General features: G+C 42.3%; 4 protein-coding genes across 5 annotated transcripts; 2 read left to right on the plus strand and 2 right to left on the minus strand.

The window, feature by feature from the left end:
* Positions 1 to 971: 971 nt before the first annotated feature.
* On the minus strand, positions 972 to 2,960 carry BCIN_08g05550 (hypothetical protein). Its single transcript, XM_024694719.1, has one exon. The coding sequence runs from the start codon at positions 2,570 to 2,572 to the stop codon at positions 1,583 to 1,585; it is 990 nt and encodes a 329-aa protein (XP_024550511.1). The 5' UTR covers positions 2,573 to 2,960; the 3' UTR covers positions 972 to 1,582.
* A 103-nt stretch (positions 2,961 to 3,063) lies between these two features.
* On the plus strand, positions 3,064 to 7,519 carry Bcirr1. The gene is made up of 3 exons (XM_024694720.1): positions 3,064 to 3,617; positions 3,675 to 3,883; positions 3,934 to 7,519. The coding sequence occupies exons 1-3, from the start codon at positions 3,179 to 3,181 to the stop codon at positions 6,814 to 6,816; spliced, it is 3,531 nt and encodes a 1,176-aa protein (XP_024550512.1). The 5' UTR covers positions 3,064 to 3,178; the 3' UTR covers positions 6,817 to 7,519.
* Positions 7,520 to 7,717: 198 nt separating this feature from the next.
* Positions 7,718 to 11,540, minus strand: BcnirA. Of its 2 annotated transcripts, none has more exons than XM_024694721.1 (5): positions 11,121 to 11,540; positions 9,829 to 11,018; positions 9,620 to 9,738; positions 9,333 to 9,564; positions 7,718 to 9,274 (listed from the first exon to the last, which is right to left on the minus strand). In XM_024694721.1, exons 1-5 carry the CDS (start codon positions 11,232 to 11,234, stop codon positions 8,683 to 8,685), a joined length of 2,247 nt encoding a protein of 748 aa, XP_024550513.1. In that variant the 5' UTR covers positions 11,235 to 11,540; the 3' UTR covers positions 7,718 to 8,682. The 2 variants fall into 2 exon arrangements, with proteins under 2 accessions (XP_024550513.1, XP_001553044.1); XM_001552994.2 differs by having other exon boundaries at positions 9,333 to 9,567.
* A 383-nt stretch (positions 11,541 to 11,923) lies between these two features.
* On the plus strand, positions 11,924 to 13,994 carry BCIN_08g05580 (hypothetical protein). The gene is made up of 4 exons (XM_024694722.1): positions 11,924 to 12,534; positions 12,617 to 13,062; positions 13,119 to 13,288; positions 13,339 to 13,994. The coding sequence occupies exons 1-4, from the start codon at positions 12,207 to 12,209 to the stop codon at positions 13,652 to 13,654; spliced, it is 1,260 nt and encodes a 419-aa protein (XP_024550514.1). The 5' UTR covers positions 11,924 to 12,206; the 3' UTR covers positions 13,655 to 13,994.
* Positions 13,995 to 15,723: the final 1,729 nt, after the last annotated feature.

The raw sequence follows: 15,723 nt of genomic DNA on the forward strand, positions 1-15,723 counted from the left end.
CTAAGGCTGATTTCATTTGAGACGTCCAAAACATTGTGTTGGTTTGAAATATTGTCACTAGATCAACTTCAATCGAAGTAAAGGCTGGAGAAAGGACTGCAAGTTTTGAAGTCACACCCTTGCAAGTTTACACGCTTAATGATCAAAACTTGTCAGAATCATCAATAACCTTGTTGCATCCAGCATACCACAACTCTTGAAGAGTCATGCAACCTGAAATACAGCACTGAATTATGTGAGAAGAGAAGTTGCTTTGAACTGGACTCTGAATACCGGAGGCGGCCCGTCGTGTTGCCCCCTTTCCAGCACAGTGGCTTCCAAAAATAGCGTTGATGTCGAATTAAGCTTGTTGAATGTTGCCAATCGACCAATCAGTCTTTGCTATGGCGATCAACGTGGAGTTCCGATGGAGCATGGAGAACGGCCTGGAATTTAGCCATGACTCTGTGAGTTTGGGTGAAAGAAAAAAAAAAAAAAATGCTTTGCCGGTATCTGATACTTGGGACCCTTGAAGCAATCATGTAATTGCACATTGTAGATCTTTTCGGTATTCAAACAACAGACCTCCCACCACTGGTCGAAGCTTTCAAAACCTGAATCTCATCAAGTTGCAAACGCTCCAAAGAAGCTAATTTGTGTTTAAAATTGTGTCAAGGTCCAAGGACCACGCCGCACTGATAGGTCGGGAGATCTTATTTGACACCGCTTTACCAACCTTTGCAAAAAATTCGGGAGGGGGGGCTCATCCCTCTTGTCTAGCAATTGTTTTGTGTTTTGTTTGGTCTGAAATCAATGCAAATAAATCATCGGCAATGTTCATGGTGTGTCATGTGGGAAAGGGAGAAACAGAAAGTCTTGACGGCAATGATCACGTGCCAGCATGGCTTAGTCAAAGAACCATGCTTGATTTGGTCATAGTCAATGTCCTAAAGATTCGACTGGCGTTTCAGAACATGAGCTTCGGATGGAAATGGATGAATGCTCGGATAGTATTGCCTTCCGTAATGCATCCGCCTGGGTGCGGTGTCCGTAACGTTTTATCGTGCTTTGTGCCTTGTGCCTTGTGCATTGTGCATTGTGACGAGAGACTGACTGTACCCCGGCGTGTCCGACACCGAATTTCTGTGCTTCACAGATGTGCTATGCTTAAAAATATGTGGAGAAATGGAATGGCTGGTAGAGAAGGTGATGAGGTTTGGTTAGCTTTGGATCAACAGCCGCTTCTTCCCCCCATCATGCTATCAACTTTGTATTGTGTGTCCAGATGGCTGGTCACTGTCATCATCAGAATTGCTATCTCTTCCAAGTTCAAACGAAGTTCATAGCAAACAAACCCACTCTGTGTCTCCTGAGTTCCAATTTCCAAAACGTTTCAAAGGCAGCACACACAGGACTGATTCAATGGGGCTTGTTTGGCGACAAGGATCGAGTTTGTGCGGTAAGAACTTCCTCACATTCTCTCACCATGTCACACATCGATCAGGTTTCCACCTATATAAACACTTTCAGCATATATGGGCTTGATATATCAATCAGAACTCCGTATTGCATTAAATCCTGGTCCAATCCAAGTCCACTCTATTCATTCACGGACACACATCAATGAATCTTCTCCAAAGATCTCAGATATACTACATTCTTCTTTGAGCATGCCACCAATCCATACCCGGCCACTTTCAACAGTTGGTGCCCCAAATTTTACCACTGTACATCCTCTCACTTTGGCGGCGGACCAAAGAATCCCTTCTCTCTTTTCTTGTTGAAGTCGTCGAAGCCTCCACGATTCTTCTCTCGATAGAACGATCTCGTTGTCTCTCTCTTTCCTATCATCAGAACGAAAATCTCTAGCACCAATCCTGGGAAGTGCAGCAAACTCAGACAAAAAGAATGCAGATAACTTCTCGACCAGAGGACCTTTCAGGATCAATGTACCAAATATGCCATTTCCGCGCATTTTATGCCGTAGTAATTTCTCTTGGGATGTTGCTTCATCTCCTTCTAACAAGACATTATCTCTTAGCAATAGCCTTTTTTTCATATCCTTTCCTATTGACCAAATTTCGTTTCGCCCACTCCATGCTCTTAAATCCCAATTTTCCCCTCTTGCAGTTCTCCCAGCTGAGACCCAATCTAGCAAGCAAAGAGATCCCCCTTCTTGGAGATTGAACGTTTGTGATTGCTCGTATACACTTTCCGCGAAAGGTTGAACCGGATCGGGTAGTAAACAAACAGAAGCACCATCCTCAATGGTAACTTGCAAAGTTTGACGTGTGATAACATCACGTGTTGGTGATTTGAAGATTTTGGTATGACCTTGTGTAACGATACTCAACTTTGCATTTGGGTTGACGTCTATCTTGAGATGAACTTGATCCCCACCGACAAGACCTCCACCGTATGACAAGAGGAAGACCAAGACGCTCTTTTGTTCAGCTGAAGGGGACGGGGATATCAATTTTAGTGGGTATTGAAAAGTCATTGTCGATAAGGCGGAGATTGAATGAGGTAGTAGGTGAACAACCAAAAGCCCCTCGCCTGGAGCAGACGATGAAGGGGGGAAAGGAGACAGCATGCTGAGATTGAGAGCTCAAGCAAAGATTTGGTGAAGGACAAAAGGTATAGTAGAAGGGTAGAAGGAGTGTGTATGCTATCGTATCATTTTAGAAGCGGGAGAAGTGGGAGAGCTGATGGATGGATAATTCTGGATAGTCTTGACTCAGTCCTCGTAGAAAGCAAAGCATCCTTCAAACGGAACACAGAGAGAGTAACAAGTAATGAATGTACAAATCTACAACTGTATTATTATCTTTTTCGACAAGCAAACGATTTCTCATAATATTGGCCCCATTCAAGTGGAGAGAAGATAAGGCAAGACAAGACAAGACAAGACAAGACAAGACAAGACAAGACAAGGTAGAGCAAGCGGGAGCTGGATGCATACATGGAAACAGGCTGTAACCGCAGGCTGTAACCGTACCTACATGCTGGAGATGCTTGAAAATAGGCGTTGTAAGCCTTAAAAAAGCTGAGTGGCGCTAAATCCAATCAAAAACGTTCAAACGCGACGTTCAGTTAATTCTCGCGATACGTCAACATTAAATCACAACTTACAACCAAACGCGCCATATCACTCCAAATCATTCTTTAAATTTCAATCAAATGCGCAATTGATGCGCTGATGAATACTCAACGATTGCCACTCATGGAGATCGAAAATGATGTGTCAAGTACACCCGTCGTGCCTGGTAGAAGGAAATCAGGACGCGCCGTAAAAGCACCCGAGAAATTCGTTCCAGATTTACCGTCGTCTGCAGTTCGTTCCACCAACGCCAAGAGGAAGAGGTCCGACGAAGAAGCAGAAGATGACGCGTCAGAGGAAGAAGAAGTAGAGGCAGAAGAAGAGGATGAGGACGATGAATTAGAGGAAGAAAGTGCGGGGGAGGAAGAATTGAAAGAAGCTCGAAGGAAAGCCAGAACTTCCAAGAAACCGGCAGCAAAGAAACCCAAAATTAATGGCACAGCTTCGCATGCGAGAGCACCTGCTGTAAGATTGCCAAATCGACCCAAGAAAGCAAAGACAGTCGTCGTAGCAGATGAGGATGCTGAAGGACTCTATGGTATGCGCCATGAGCAATTTTGATCCTCCTAATGGGCCATACTGACTTGTTTTGTAGCTGATGTTTATACGAGTGGGCGACCATCCGATGAGGTTGTTTCTACCTTCCTGGAAAAATATGCACAAAACGGCCCTGCGGCTGTGGCAGAATTGATAAATTTTGTATTGAAGAGTGCTGGCTGTGATCTTCTTGTCACTGAGGATGATATTAACGACGCAGATAATGTTAATGGGAAGATTACAGATCTTCAAGAAGAACACCAGGCAGTAAGTTTTGGCACATTTTTGGGGTTTAATTATGCTGATTTACGTGGCAGCAAAATATATCCGATTATCCATTAATCTCACGAGCGAAGAATAGCCATGCCTTTCGTACCTCTTTCCTCGATTTTTTCGACTCTTTAAATAAAACAATGAATGCATCTGGAGCACTTTATGATGAGGACGAACCATTAATAGAAAGTATATTTCATTGGATGGCTTCCATGTCGTCTTCCAACCTACGACCTTTCAGACATACTGCAACTGCCGTTGCTTTAACTATTGCCACCTCTACCTGTCAAATCGCGAAGGAACAAATCGAAATTGCTGCGAGAACATTGCGTCAACTCGAAGGAGAAAAGAAAAACAAACGACCCAACAAAGGTAGACTTGCAGACTTTGAGAGGAAGGTTCGGGAAGGAGAAGGCAAGAAGGAGATTTTAGAAGAACGATTGAAGGATATTTTCGATACAATTTGGGTGCACAGATATCGAGATGTTGACCCGAAAATTCGGACAGAATGTATTGAAGCACTAGGACTTTGGATTCATACACTACCTGGTTATTGGTTCGATGGACAATATCTACGATACTTGGGATGGATGCTTACAGACTCGGCTTCAACAATGCGACTCGAAGTGGTCAAACAACTGGAAAGAATTTTGAAGAATTCTAGCAATGTTTCAAGAATGGGTACATTCATCGAAAGGTTTAGACCTCGTATTATCGAAATCGCCACGAGAGATTCGGATGCTGCTGTTCGGTCAAATGCAGTTGATTTGGTTGATATACTTCGAAAAGGAGGAATGCTAGAACCAGATGATATTGATGTCATTGGAAAACTTATATTCGACTCGGAACCTAAAGTGCGCAAAGCTGTTGTTGCATTTTTCGTTGAGAACGTTAAAGACGTTTTCGATGAAAAAATTGAGCAATTGGGTGGAGAAGATGCCTTGGAGGAAATTTTGACAGTCGACGATGATGATTACGATTCGCCTCGTGCTAGTTGGATTAAACTCAAGTGTCTTGCAGAGGTTTTACAAAATTATGACATTTCTGACGAGGATGAGATGCCAAGTCAAGTAGATCAAGCGACCATCGAGCATTATTTAGATCTTTCCGGTGGAGAGTCAAGATTTACCCTTGCGGCTCATGCATTATACGAAAAGATGCCGGAGCTCAAAGAATGGGAAGTTTTGGCTGGCTACCTACTTCACGATCACTCTTCTAACCCCAAAGGCAAGGGAACCAACCGAGCATTAAAGGAATGTTTTAAACCAGAAGAAACCGAAGAAATTATACTGTTAGAGACGTTGAATGCAGTGGTCAAGCTTAATCTAAACCAACTCAGCGAGCCAGAAAAATCACGAGATAAAAACAAGAAGAGAAATGCTAGAGCCGAATCGGCAGAAATCAAAGAAACGACAGCCCGTCATTTAGCAGACATCATTCCAAGATTGCTCAAGAAGTTTGGAGCCCACCCAAAAACCGCAACTGCCGTCTTACGCTTGGAGCATTCTTTGAACCTTGGTGTCTTTCAAGAACTACGACAAGGTTCAACAGGATATGCTAAATTACTTGATGAGATCACTGCTCAGTTCAGTGGCCACGCTGACAAGAATGTTCTGACTGAAGCAAGTGCAGCAATATTGCACGCACGAAGTTATGAAGAGTTTGAAGATGTCACAGAAAGCAAACTCCAAACATTATGGGAGGATACCACGAATATACTTCAAAATATCAACAAAGCTGGCGAAATATCTGTCAGAGGAGATTTCACAGACTCAATTCTTGTAGAACTCTCAACCAATCTTTCAAAGATAGAAAAGCTCGCAAGTATTTCAAATTGTGTTGAAATTCTTGACGCCGAAGTTGATAGTCAAACCCCATCTCCTATTAGCATCATTTTGGACGTCGTTGCAAGAGGCCAACTTGAGGAATCGAATCCAGATATTGATGCTCAAGAAGATGAAATTGTCATATCGGCTATTCGTTCGGCCATGTTTTATTTCATGTGGAAAGTACATTCGTTGACAAGATCAATTTCGTCAGGCGAAGAAATACCAGACACTGATATCGATTCCCTGAAAGATTGTCAAGAGACCTTCATTCAAAATCTCGTCGCCGCTTTATCTTCTCGAGGTACCCTTGATCCAGTCCGTTTGCTTGCGACTGGTACTCTTCTCGATCTTCACGTTTTATTTGCCACTCTGCGACCTCAAGCGACTGTCATTGGACAAAATGATCCCCAAAATCAATCCGAGAACCTCCAATCCCTTTTCAAGCAAATCTCTCCAGAAGCTCAAACTGAATTAACCTCCATCTTTGATCATGCCGAGAAACACTATGCGAAAAAGGCCAAGAAACGTTTAGAAGAACCGGATGATGATGAAGCTCCTGAAGATGAACCCGAAGACTCAGATGACGAAGATGAGGAAATCACAGAAAATGAACGCCAAAGTGAAACTTTCAAGGCCGAACAACAACTTTGTGAATTGACTGGAAAACTTATCTTGGCTATTCTCGCAAAAGTTATTGATGCCTCAGGACCTATGAAGGGGAAACTGCGTAAACGTATTGAGAGAAATAGAAACAGATTGGGTCATAACTTCAAGGAAGTAGTTGCGTATCTTGATGAACCTAAGGAAAAGGTTAAGAAAAGTCATAAGAGTAAGGCTCAACAAGCAGCGGCGGAGGCAGCTGCACAGGCAAAGAAAGAGGCCATTAGGTTGGAATTAGAGGATGAAGAAGAAGAAGAGGAAGAAGACGATGATCCTTTCGCGGATGCCGAACCGGAAGAGGGATCGAGAGAAGATTTGAAGAGGAGAGAATTAATCGAGGATGTCAGTGGTGACGAAGAAGTCGAGGGAGAAGGAGATGCAGAAGAAAATGGTGACGTGGCTGATGAGGATGAGGATGAAGATATGTTGGGTGATTGAGAGATCGATTGGGATATTTAATTGATTTATGACTCTTTTTTCTTAATTCTCATTCTTCCCCTCGACTTCTATCTCATTTCCCCCCTCCTTTCTTCCTCTTTCGAATATCTCATTTGCACTCGCGTTGCAGCGGCAAGAAATTACCCAGTATATCTGTCTGTCTGTCTTTCTGTCTATTTCTTGTATGTATGATAGTCATCTCTGGAAAATAGTCATTTTGTGCTTTTCGATCTGCATCAAGACGGATTCAATTCGATTCGATGTATGCTCTAGATAGAGGAGAGCGCTGGTGGCATGAAATTTCTTTGTATGTGTTTGAAGCTTATTTTTGCGGGTGGGTGGAGTGGAATTGGAGATTGGGATGGGATGGCGAGGGGTGGATAGGTGGTGGAAGGTGGAAGGTATGATGTTGAGTATGGATGTGGTTGGGGTGGATGAGATTTGCTCTGCTCTGCTGTGCTGTGCTGTGCTGTGCTGTGCATGGGTGCATAGATAGGTACTTGCAGTTGCAGTTGCATGTGTGTATGTGTTTAATGAATAGGAATCTTCTTTTCAAATTGTAAAATTGTATTGGGATTTATGTGATGGATGATGGATGGTATGGTGACTAAGTGATGTTTTTTTGGTGATGTTTATCAAAACTGCGGCTATATTGGTTACTGGTATAGTATAAGTTAAATCAACTAACTATTGAGTTCTTTCATGTAGGTTGGTTGATTCGGTAGATTGATATTACTATTACTATTACTATTACTATCAACATCAATATCAAACATTTCTTTTCGGAGAAGACTCGATTTTAAATTACGAGTAATATCATCATCATCATCATCATCATCATCATCATCATCATCATCATCATCATCATCATCATCATCATCATCGTCATTGTTATTGTTATTGTTATCCTCGTCATGTGTAATATATAGATAGCATGGTCGATGAGAAGGAGCTACATGTCTAATACCTAATAACTTATACATCAAGATTCACATTTTGTATTACTTACGGATTACGATTAGCCTAGGTAGCCCCTCTTGATGGTAAGATTACATACTGATACTCATCCATATCATCATTCTCATTCTCATTCTGCAAACCCCCTATCTCCCATCCCAATCCAAATCCAAATCCCAATCCCCATCTCACAATCACCCCCCTCGCACACAATCGAAGAAACAGATTTCCACATTCGTGTGGAAGCCGGGCTGGTTGGGTTGGGTTGGTAGATAGATGGATATATAGGTAAGTGGATAAGTGGCTAGGCTATCAAGAATGAGACTTCTCGGCATATCTCTGATCGATCACTCGAAGGATACTCTTTTAATAGAATAGGGGATATGGGAAGTACCTAATAAACCAAGTTCTCGAGGGAGTACATATACACATATATGCATCACTAGACAATTTTTCAACAATAAAACGACATCTTCTTTGTAGGGTTAAAATCCTTATGATTTCAATCCTACTCTGAATTAAAATTAGAGGGAGCAGTAAAGCCGTACGTATGTAATAGATATGCTACCCCGTGCAGTATAATAGATTACAGACTTCTGTAAATGCCATTTCATTCCATTCCATTCCATTCCATTCCATTCAATTTCCAATTTCAGATCTTGATAAAGCCCTCTCCAAACCGCCCGTCATTTGTTAATCCCGCAAGAAAGACAAAACGCCTCCAAGGTATCATATTCTCATGCCCATCCGTTCCCACCCACCGTACCCACTGTACCCATGAAACAAATTGGATTCGCTTTTCACTTCTTCTTTTATCAATATTCCATATCAAATCGGCTTTCCCGATACGAAACGGGGTATACGTCCAGCTTCTCCTATAAATCCATAACACCAATTCCAGATTTCCACTCATTCTTTCAACCTCTCGAATCCCAACTTTCCCAAATTCCCTCCAGCATATTGCATTAATGGTCTTCCTTGCATAGGGAAAGGCCAAAAGAGAGGATTTTCTTCTTCCCCTGCTAGACCAATACCGCGCATCATATCCGCCTCATCAACTTGTGTACAAAATTGATTAAGAGAGTTGGGAGAAGGACGAGCTTGGGCATCGAAGATGTCAGGTTCTATTGGCTCTTGGCTATCATCAGGGACTTCGATATCCCACTTTTTAGCCAGATGACGAAGGATATTGCAGGCGCGAGCAGCAAATCCATGACAGCTAGCCATCTCTCTGAGATCCGTGATTCCTTGAGTGACCTTCTCAACGCCAGTTTTTGCATTGCCTAGTGTTACGAGGTGAGTAATACTTGAGGCGAGTATAAAATGAGGTACAAAAGAGGGAGTACGCCTCAGCGTGTAAAGTTGGGCGTAGGAGCTGGTGAGGGCAGAAATTGCATCCGCAGCTTGATTACAAACATCACGGGGCGAAACTCCCGATCCGATTAGAGAAAGTTTAATAAAGGGGCGGAATAAAAGTAAGATGGCATAGTGATAGTACATACTAGAAATACCTCGTTAGCACATGACTTATGTTGCACACGGCTTACCCTAATACTTACTGTGAAAATAATACGGATGGTGTAAAGTTGTGTCCTAAACGTAAAGCCGCAGGAATTGAGTCATACCATCGGAGAAACTTGGTATATACTCGGAGTAGCGAATTGCTGTTGATATTGGAGCCAGGTGCATAGAAAAGATACAAAGATTGGTGAATTAGCTCAGAAAGCTCACAAAATGTTGCGTATACACTTCTGATATTTGATGGCTGAGTACAATTACGCTCAAGTGGTGCTCCTAAATGTGTCAGCTAGAATATCTCAAAGTATGTGTCACCGTATAAACTTACCATCATCTGTATAAGGGATCCAAGCAGATGCCTCAACTGTACTTACAATTGCTGGTTTTACGTTTAACTTGGTTATATGTGAAAATTGAGGTACTCGCCCAATAGTCAATGACCAGGCTCTATAATGTATCAGTACTTACTCATCAGAACACCCATGAACAGATCCATGCCAATAGATTCTATTGAGAGAAATTTAAATCCAAACTTACTGGTCTAAAGAAAAGGCTCCCCAAAATGTGGCTAGTCGTACCGCTTGTGATCCCCCTACTGGTTCACTAGGCCTTTGACCCTCAGCTTCAAGATGAAGACCCATCTCAATTGCCAATCGAAGTGATTGCCCTGAAAGATAAATACTTGCACTGGAGCGACCTCCACTTGCCTCTCTAATTGCCATCAGGCCCAATGCTTGAATTGTTGTCAAAGAGTGTTGGTCTTTTTCCAATTTAAGCAAGCGAGTTGCTTCGGCGAAGAAATGACCACCAGCAGTACTACTATCGTGAGGATCAGTTCTTGCATTTACATTAGCAGAGAATCGACATCCTAAAGCCAATATCGCATTCACTAGTAGCTCACTGCAATGCACTGTTTTTCCAGTTTTATAATCATGAAGAAAATGCTCCTTGCTCAAAGAGGCAAATGTGGGATATTCCCAGCAAAAATAAAGCGCCATAAGATGGTCTACGAATTCAGAATCCGAGGTAACTTTGGTCCAGGATGCAGGTGGATAGGTTGGACTATCTTCCCGCAATGAACCAATTCCTTGACCGAGAATCGTCTCTTGACCTTGACCTCTAGCATATAGTACTGTGCTATTCGGAGTAGAATGATTGGATGCTTCTTCCGGCCAGGTGCCTCCAATTGCCGGATGATTATTATTCTCAGGCAAATTAACAGGTTCCGTTTCCCAATTCATCAAGTCATCTCCAGCAGCCATACCAGATGATATGTTGTGAGTATCAGGCCATTGATTCCACATTCCTTGCATTTCCCCATGTTGAAAGTCGGCAGTTGGCCCTTGCATACCACTTCTCCCCCATGATGTGAATGGAGCTGTTATGATCCCTCTGACCGGCCTGAGTGCATTTCCAATTGCTTGATGATCGGTAAAACTTGTGTATGTCGTAATATTTTCTCCATCCGCCGATGAAATTTGTGGTGGAGTTTGTAACTTGTCCGCAATGCTTTTTAATCCTTCCCCTTGTCGAAGTCGATCGATTACCTGCGCGGTTTGATCCTGTGAAGCGATAGCAGCAAGCACACGCTCACTTTGTTGTTGATATGCCTTTAAATGTTCGATCTCGGATCTCATATTCTCTTTCGATTGACGTACGGGAACTTCGTAAACGCATTCGACGTTCTTTTGAGATGCACATCTTGCGCAGGGAGTCTCGCCATCACACTATAAAATCAAAAATGTTAGCATTGACCAAAGACACTATTCAGACGATGGGGAGAAGGCAACGAAGCCTGGATTGGTAGAAACAAATACTGTAAATAATACCTTTGCACGTTTCTTTCTACATTCTGTGCAAGCATTTGGCGTCACAATACCAAGACCCCGCCGTCTCTTTGGGTTGACTGTGTCCCTGTCCCTGTCCTTGTCTTTGTCTTCCATTTTGAAATTATGTGCGAAGACAGTGATGCTATTCGTAATTGCTGTTGGTCTTGATGTTGACTAGAACGATCAATCGCATGTTCTGTTGTAAAGATTGCTGGATTCTGGATGAAGAGTTATGAACGTCAACATGACCGTGAAAAGAGTTGAAGTTCCGGAACCCTTAAATGATGATGAACGTCGGGTAGGGTTTTGTTGAAGGGACCAAGTCGTTAGCTAGGTATATTTATGCTTTTTTCCTACAATCTCCTGATTTTGGAAAATAGTTACTAGTAAAGTCCTGGCGCCAGTATTGTTTATTTTGGCTTGAAGAGATACTAGGACTAGGCCCATACCGGCACCGTAGCACATTGTGAGCTATGGCGGCATTGGCGGGGGTAAACGCCAAATGACGTCATAGAAGAGTGCAAAAAGATAAAATGGAGAGAAAAAAATGTCTGAGCACATCTGGCGACCAGTTGAGATCCACGTGATCTTACAAAGCTGTAGGAAAAGATGCAAGGATTTTCAAAACTTGATAACTTGATCTCACGATGGATGAGTAAGGGAACATCCAAGGAAATCCCGTGGAATCTACTGGGCATTACTTGGAATGTCTAGTATGGACGAGTACAGTCTATAATGTGCAGTGTGCACTCGAGTACACATAGGTAGTGTTGATAGACTATACAGTGTGAAGTATGCATTGCGAGGTCCATAAGTCTACAATACACAGTGTAGAGTGAGTGAGACAAGCCGCTGATAGGAACGCCAACAAAAGCTCACAGTACTATCACGTGACATACAACCACAGTTGCGATGTTGGCATTCCGAGGTCGCCGTGGACATCACAATGATATTGATGTGAACAATTCTCCGCACGATACGGTTGCCTGAGGCTACCTAGTATCTCTCTCCTCCCCACGCCACCGAAAACGTCTTCAAGAATATTGACTATTCCCATAATCAGCCGTTCCATACCACGGTGACAACATGAATACTGTTGAAAAAGACTTGATTTCACAACCTCATCATCTAGGTGATCGATTGACGATTCAAAAGCCTCTATCTAGGAGAGGTAGAGGTCCAGGGTTATTAATCCTAACACCAGAGAGTTACACCTCACGAACTGATCGCAAAACACTTGATCCAGAGCCGATTCAAAAATGGGCAGAAGAAAGTTTTGTTGTTGTGAATGTTACAATTCCTGAGCATGCATTGAAAGCTGGTGAAGCGGATTTGCAAGCTTGCCTGGAGTCGGGTATAAAAGCTCTAAAGTCTTCACCAGAATGTACCGATTCTGATAAATTGGGACTCATTTGTATGTTTTTATGTTGATTTGTGTCCATTGCAATGTCCAGATCATCTACGTTGTGTAGCTGACATTGTATTTTCTCGTTTAGTCTATGCTGAAAACTTGGATAAAAACATGCACACTGATTCTGTCTTGAAATTGTTGCTCGGAGGAGTTTTTTCAGTCGCAATTTTCTTCACTAATGATACCAAACAACTGACTGAAAAACTTACGCACAAATCTGTATCTCCATTGATGGTTCACAGCTCCGCGGCCCTACAAGGCCCTCAGTTGAGATCTGAAGATATTTCTCATGTGTATGCCACAACAAAGTCGACAAACTTTATCCTCCCTAGTCATAATCACTATGATCCCGGGAGTGCGGGTGTAGCACATACGAGAAGTCTTGGTTTCATCAAAAAACACCTGGGTGGACCTGTCTTTGATCTTGAAGCTATTTGGGATGAGCATACACTCTATGAATTCGGGGAACGGAATGTTAAGAAAACAATGGGTACTATGGTTGATCAACCATATGTAAATCATATTCCAACAGTGCGTGATCTGGTGACTGCTTTATCTTTATACTAATACATATTACTCTCCCCTAGATGACTGGTGGAATTGGAAGAGGACCTCTAACAGATTTTTACACCAACCACTTTGTTTTTAATAACCCGGAAGACACGAAGCTCGAACTTGTTAGTCGGACAGTTGGTGTTGACCGCGTTATTGATGAATTCGTTTTCAGTTTCACGCATGATAGAGTGATAGATTGGATGTGAGTATCATTCGAAATGTGTAACGAATTTTTAATTAACATTCTGATAGTCTCCCTGGAGTTCCGCCAACTCACAAATATGCACGGATCCCATTTACTTCTGTGGTGAATGTTCGTGGTGATCGTTTATATCATGAACATATTGCCTGGGATCAAGCCACAGCCCTCCGTCAGCTCGGTCTCTTACCTGAGTATCTTCCATTCCCATATCCTCTTCCAGATGGCCGATTGCCTGCCAAGGGAAAGCGATTCGAATATCGAGTTCCAACTGCTGGTGTAGAAACTGCTCAGAAATTGGTCAATGAAAGTAGTGTGGCGAGTAACGGATTATTTGGATTTGACATTCGAGAGGTAGATGATGTATGAAGAAGATCGTGTTTTAATTTGACCTTAAAGGCAGATCTTAGAGGCTGGTTGAATTTCAATAGTTGAGAGATACACCACAAAAGGTAGCGTCGATTTAATTACCATGCAGCTTGAGCGTTTATGCCCGATTGCAAGTTGCTTCATCGAAATTCAAATATTTGAAGATTTGTTACTGGACGTTCTTCTTGGAGCGATATTGCCTCTGCATCCGTTTTCCTATTCGGACAACACTTGCCTATAAACTGATAACTTACCGGATCAGGTTCTGAAACTTCGTACAAGTCCGTGCTATTGGTCTTTCTAGTAATAATAAGTATTATCTTCGTACCTTTGCTATACAGTAGGCTACGAACTACAAGTGATTTTTGTCTAAGCGAGAGATCACCAGTTGCACTAGTGGATTATGATCGTTTCTAGGTTTCTGTTGGCAGAACGCTGTATTTGTTCATTCCTTTGCCACTATGCTGAGGACTCGTGCTTCAGATTTATTTTCTCCCACCCGTCCGAGCTTGATTTTATAGCACGCAGTTGGTTGCTCTGATACCTTATTTTGTTGATCTGTTCTTCGGCCTTCGTTCCTCTCTTCAATATTAGAGGAGTTGTAACGCCATAGAAAATACAAATAAGATGACCTCCCTTTGAAAATCTAGACGCCAACCCTAGATGTTCACGTTCTTAAGGCAGGAGAGTTCGATCTTCGATTACCGCTTGTACCTTACGAGGAAATTATGCCACCGTGTCGCATCTGCCATGGTTGATAAGTTAACTTGGGTTTATATCTTCTCTAGAATCTTGTCGAAAAGCATAGTCACAAGCTTTTTGGTGAATCACAGGTGTATCACGTCTATTGTGACTTTGATTGGTGAAAGCGTCCGTCAGAAATTATCAGGTGGTTTAGTTATCAATCAGGTATCTGCATATACGGTTTGGATGCTATTTGGCTTGGTAATTTCTGCTTATGATTAACTTGCAATCTCATGCTGAGGTGGCCTGGATGGGGCACCCAGCCTCAATGTTGACGGCGGCTGAATGTTCACCACGAAGCTCCTGTCTTCGAGTAACCAATACATGATCAACAAAGTATGGAAGGTCTTTTTCAATTTAAACGCCTAGGAAGAGGAACTGTAAAACTGGGAATTGAGCAATGATTTTGTCATTCGAATATTTGACATTCATAGAGTCAGATCTGGTGATCAAGTTTGGCAGGTCGGATTTATGATTCATGATTCATGAACTTCTTATTTCGATTAAGCCCTCAAAGCACTTTCTAGTCATTTTGTGCACAATTTTGTAATTACATATATGCTGCTATTTTTTACTATTTTAGTTCTCTCTATTTCTTTCAGCTACAAAGTACAAGCTTCAAATCTCAAGACACCGAAATACAAACCCACCACACGGCATCCTTAGTCAAAACACTTAGAACTCACAACTCCTCGTACAAAATCAAAAAATTAGAACACATAAAATACATCCAACACTCCCGCATCGGAACTCTTCCAGTCTCTACTCCAAACCACGACAAAGTACAAACTCACATCGTCGACGTCAACACAGCGTTTCAATATGCACATTCATCCCCCCTCCCTCTTCTTCACCACCATTCTCTTCATACTCATTTCCCTCTATTCGGTAAATGCAACCTCGACAGGAGCTTTTCAACCAGTAGATAGCTGTCAAAAACATGATTCGTGTCAAGAAGAACAGGGAAATCCGAACCGCTTACGTGGGAGATTTCGGCGTCGTTATACTCCTGAACTTATAGGAGAGGGTGATGATGTGGATAATGTAGGAAATTGAATGACGGGGAGGATGTGAGAGGAGCAGAAAGGGGGTTTAGGGATGAGAGGATCAGGAATTCGGGTTAGGGGTCCGTACAGGAGAGAATTATTAGAGGACTTTTTGAATAGTATTTCTAGGATATGATATGGTGCAAAGACGGGGATATGAATCTGGGGGAGGAGGAAAGTTCAATTTATATAGATTCATATGATGGATGTCAAGAATATCTATCGAGTATAAATTATGCATTGATGTGATTCAAATTGATAATGGTGACGTTTACCATC

This window comes from Botrytis cinerea, chromosome 8, assembly GCF_000143535.2.
Source record: "Botrytis cinerea B05.10 chromosome 8, complete sequence".
Taxonomy (NCBI): domain Eukaryota; kingdom Fungi; phylum Ascomycota; class Leotiomycetes; order Helotiales; family Sclerotiniaceae; genus Botrytis; species Botrytis cinerea.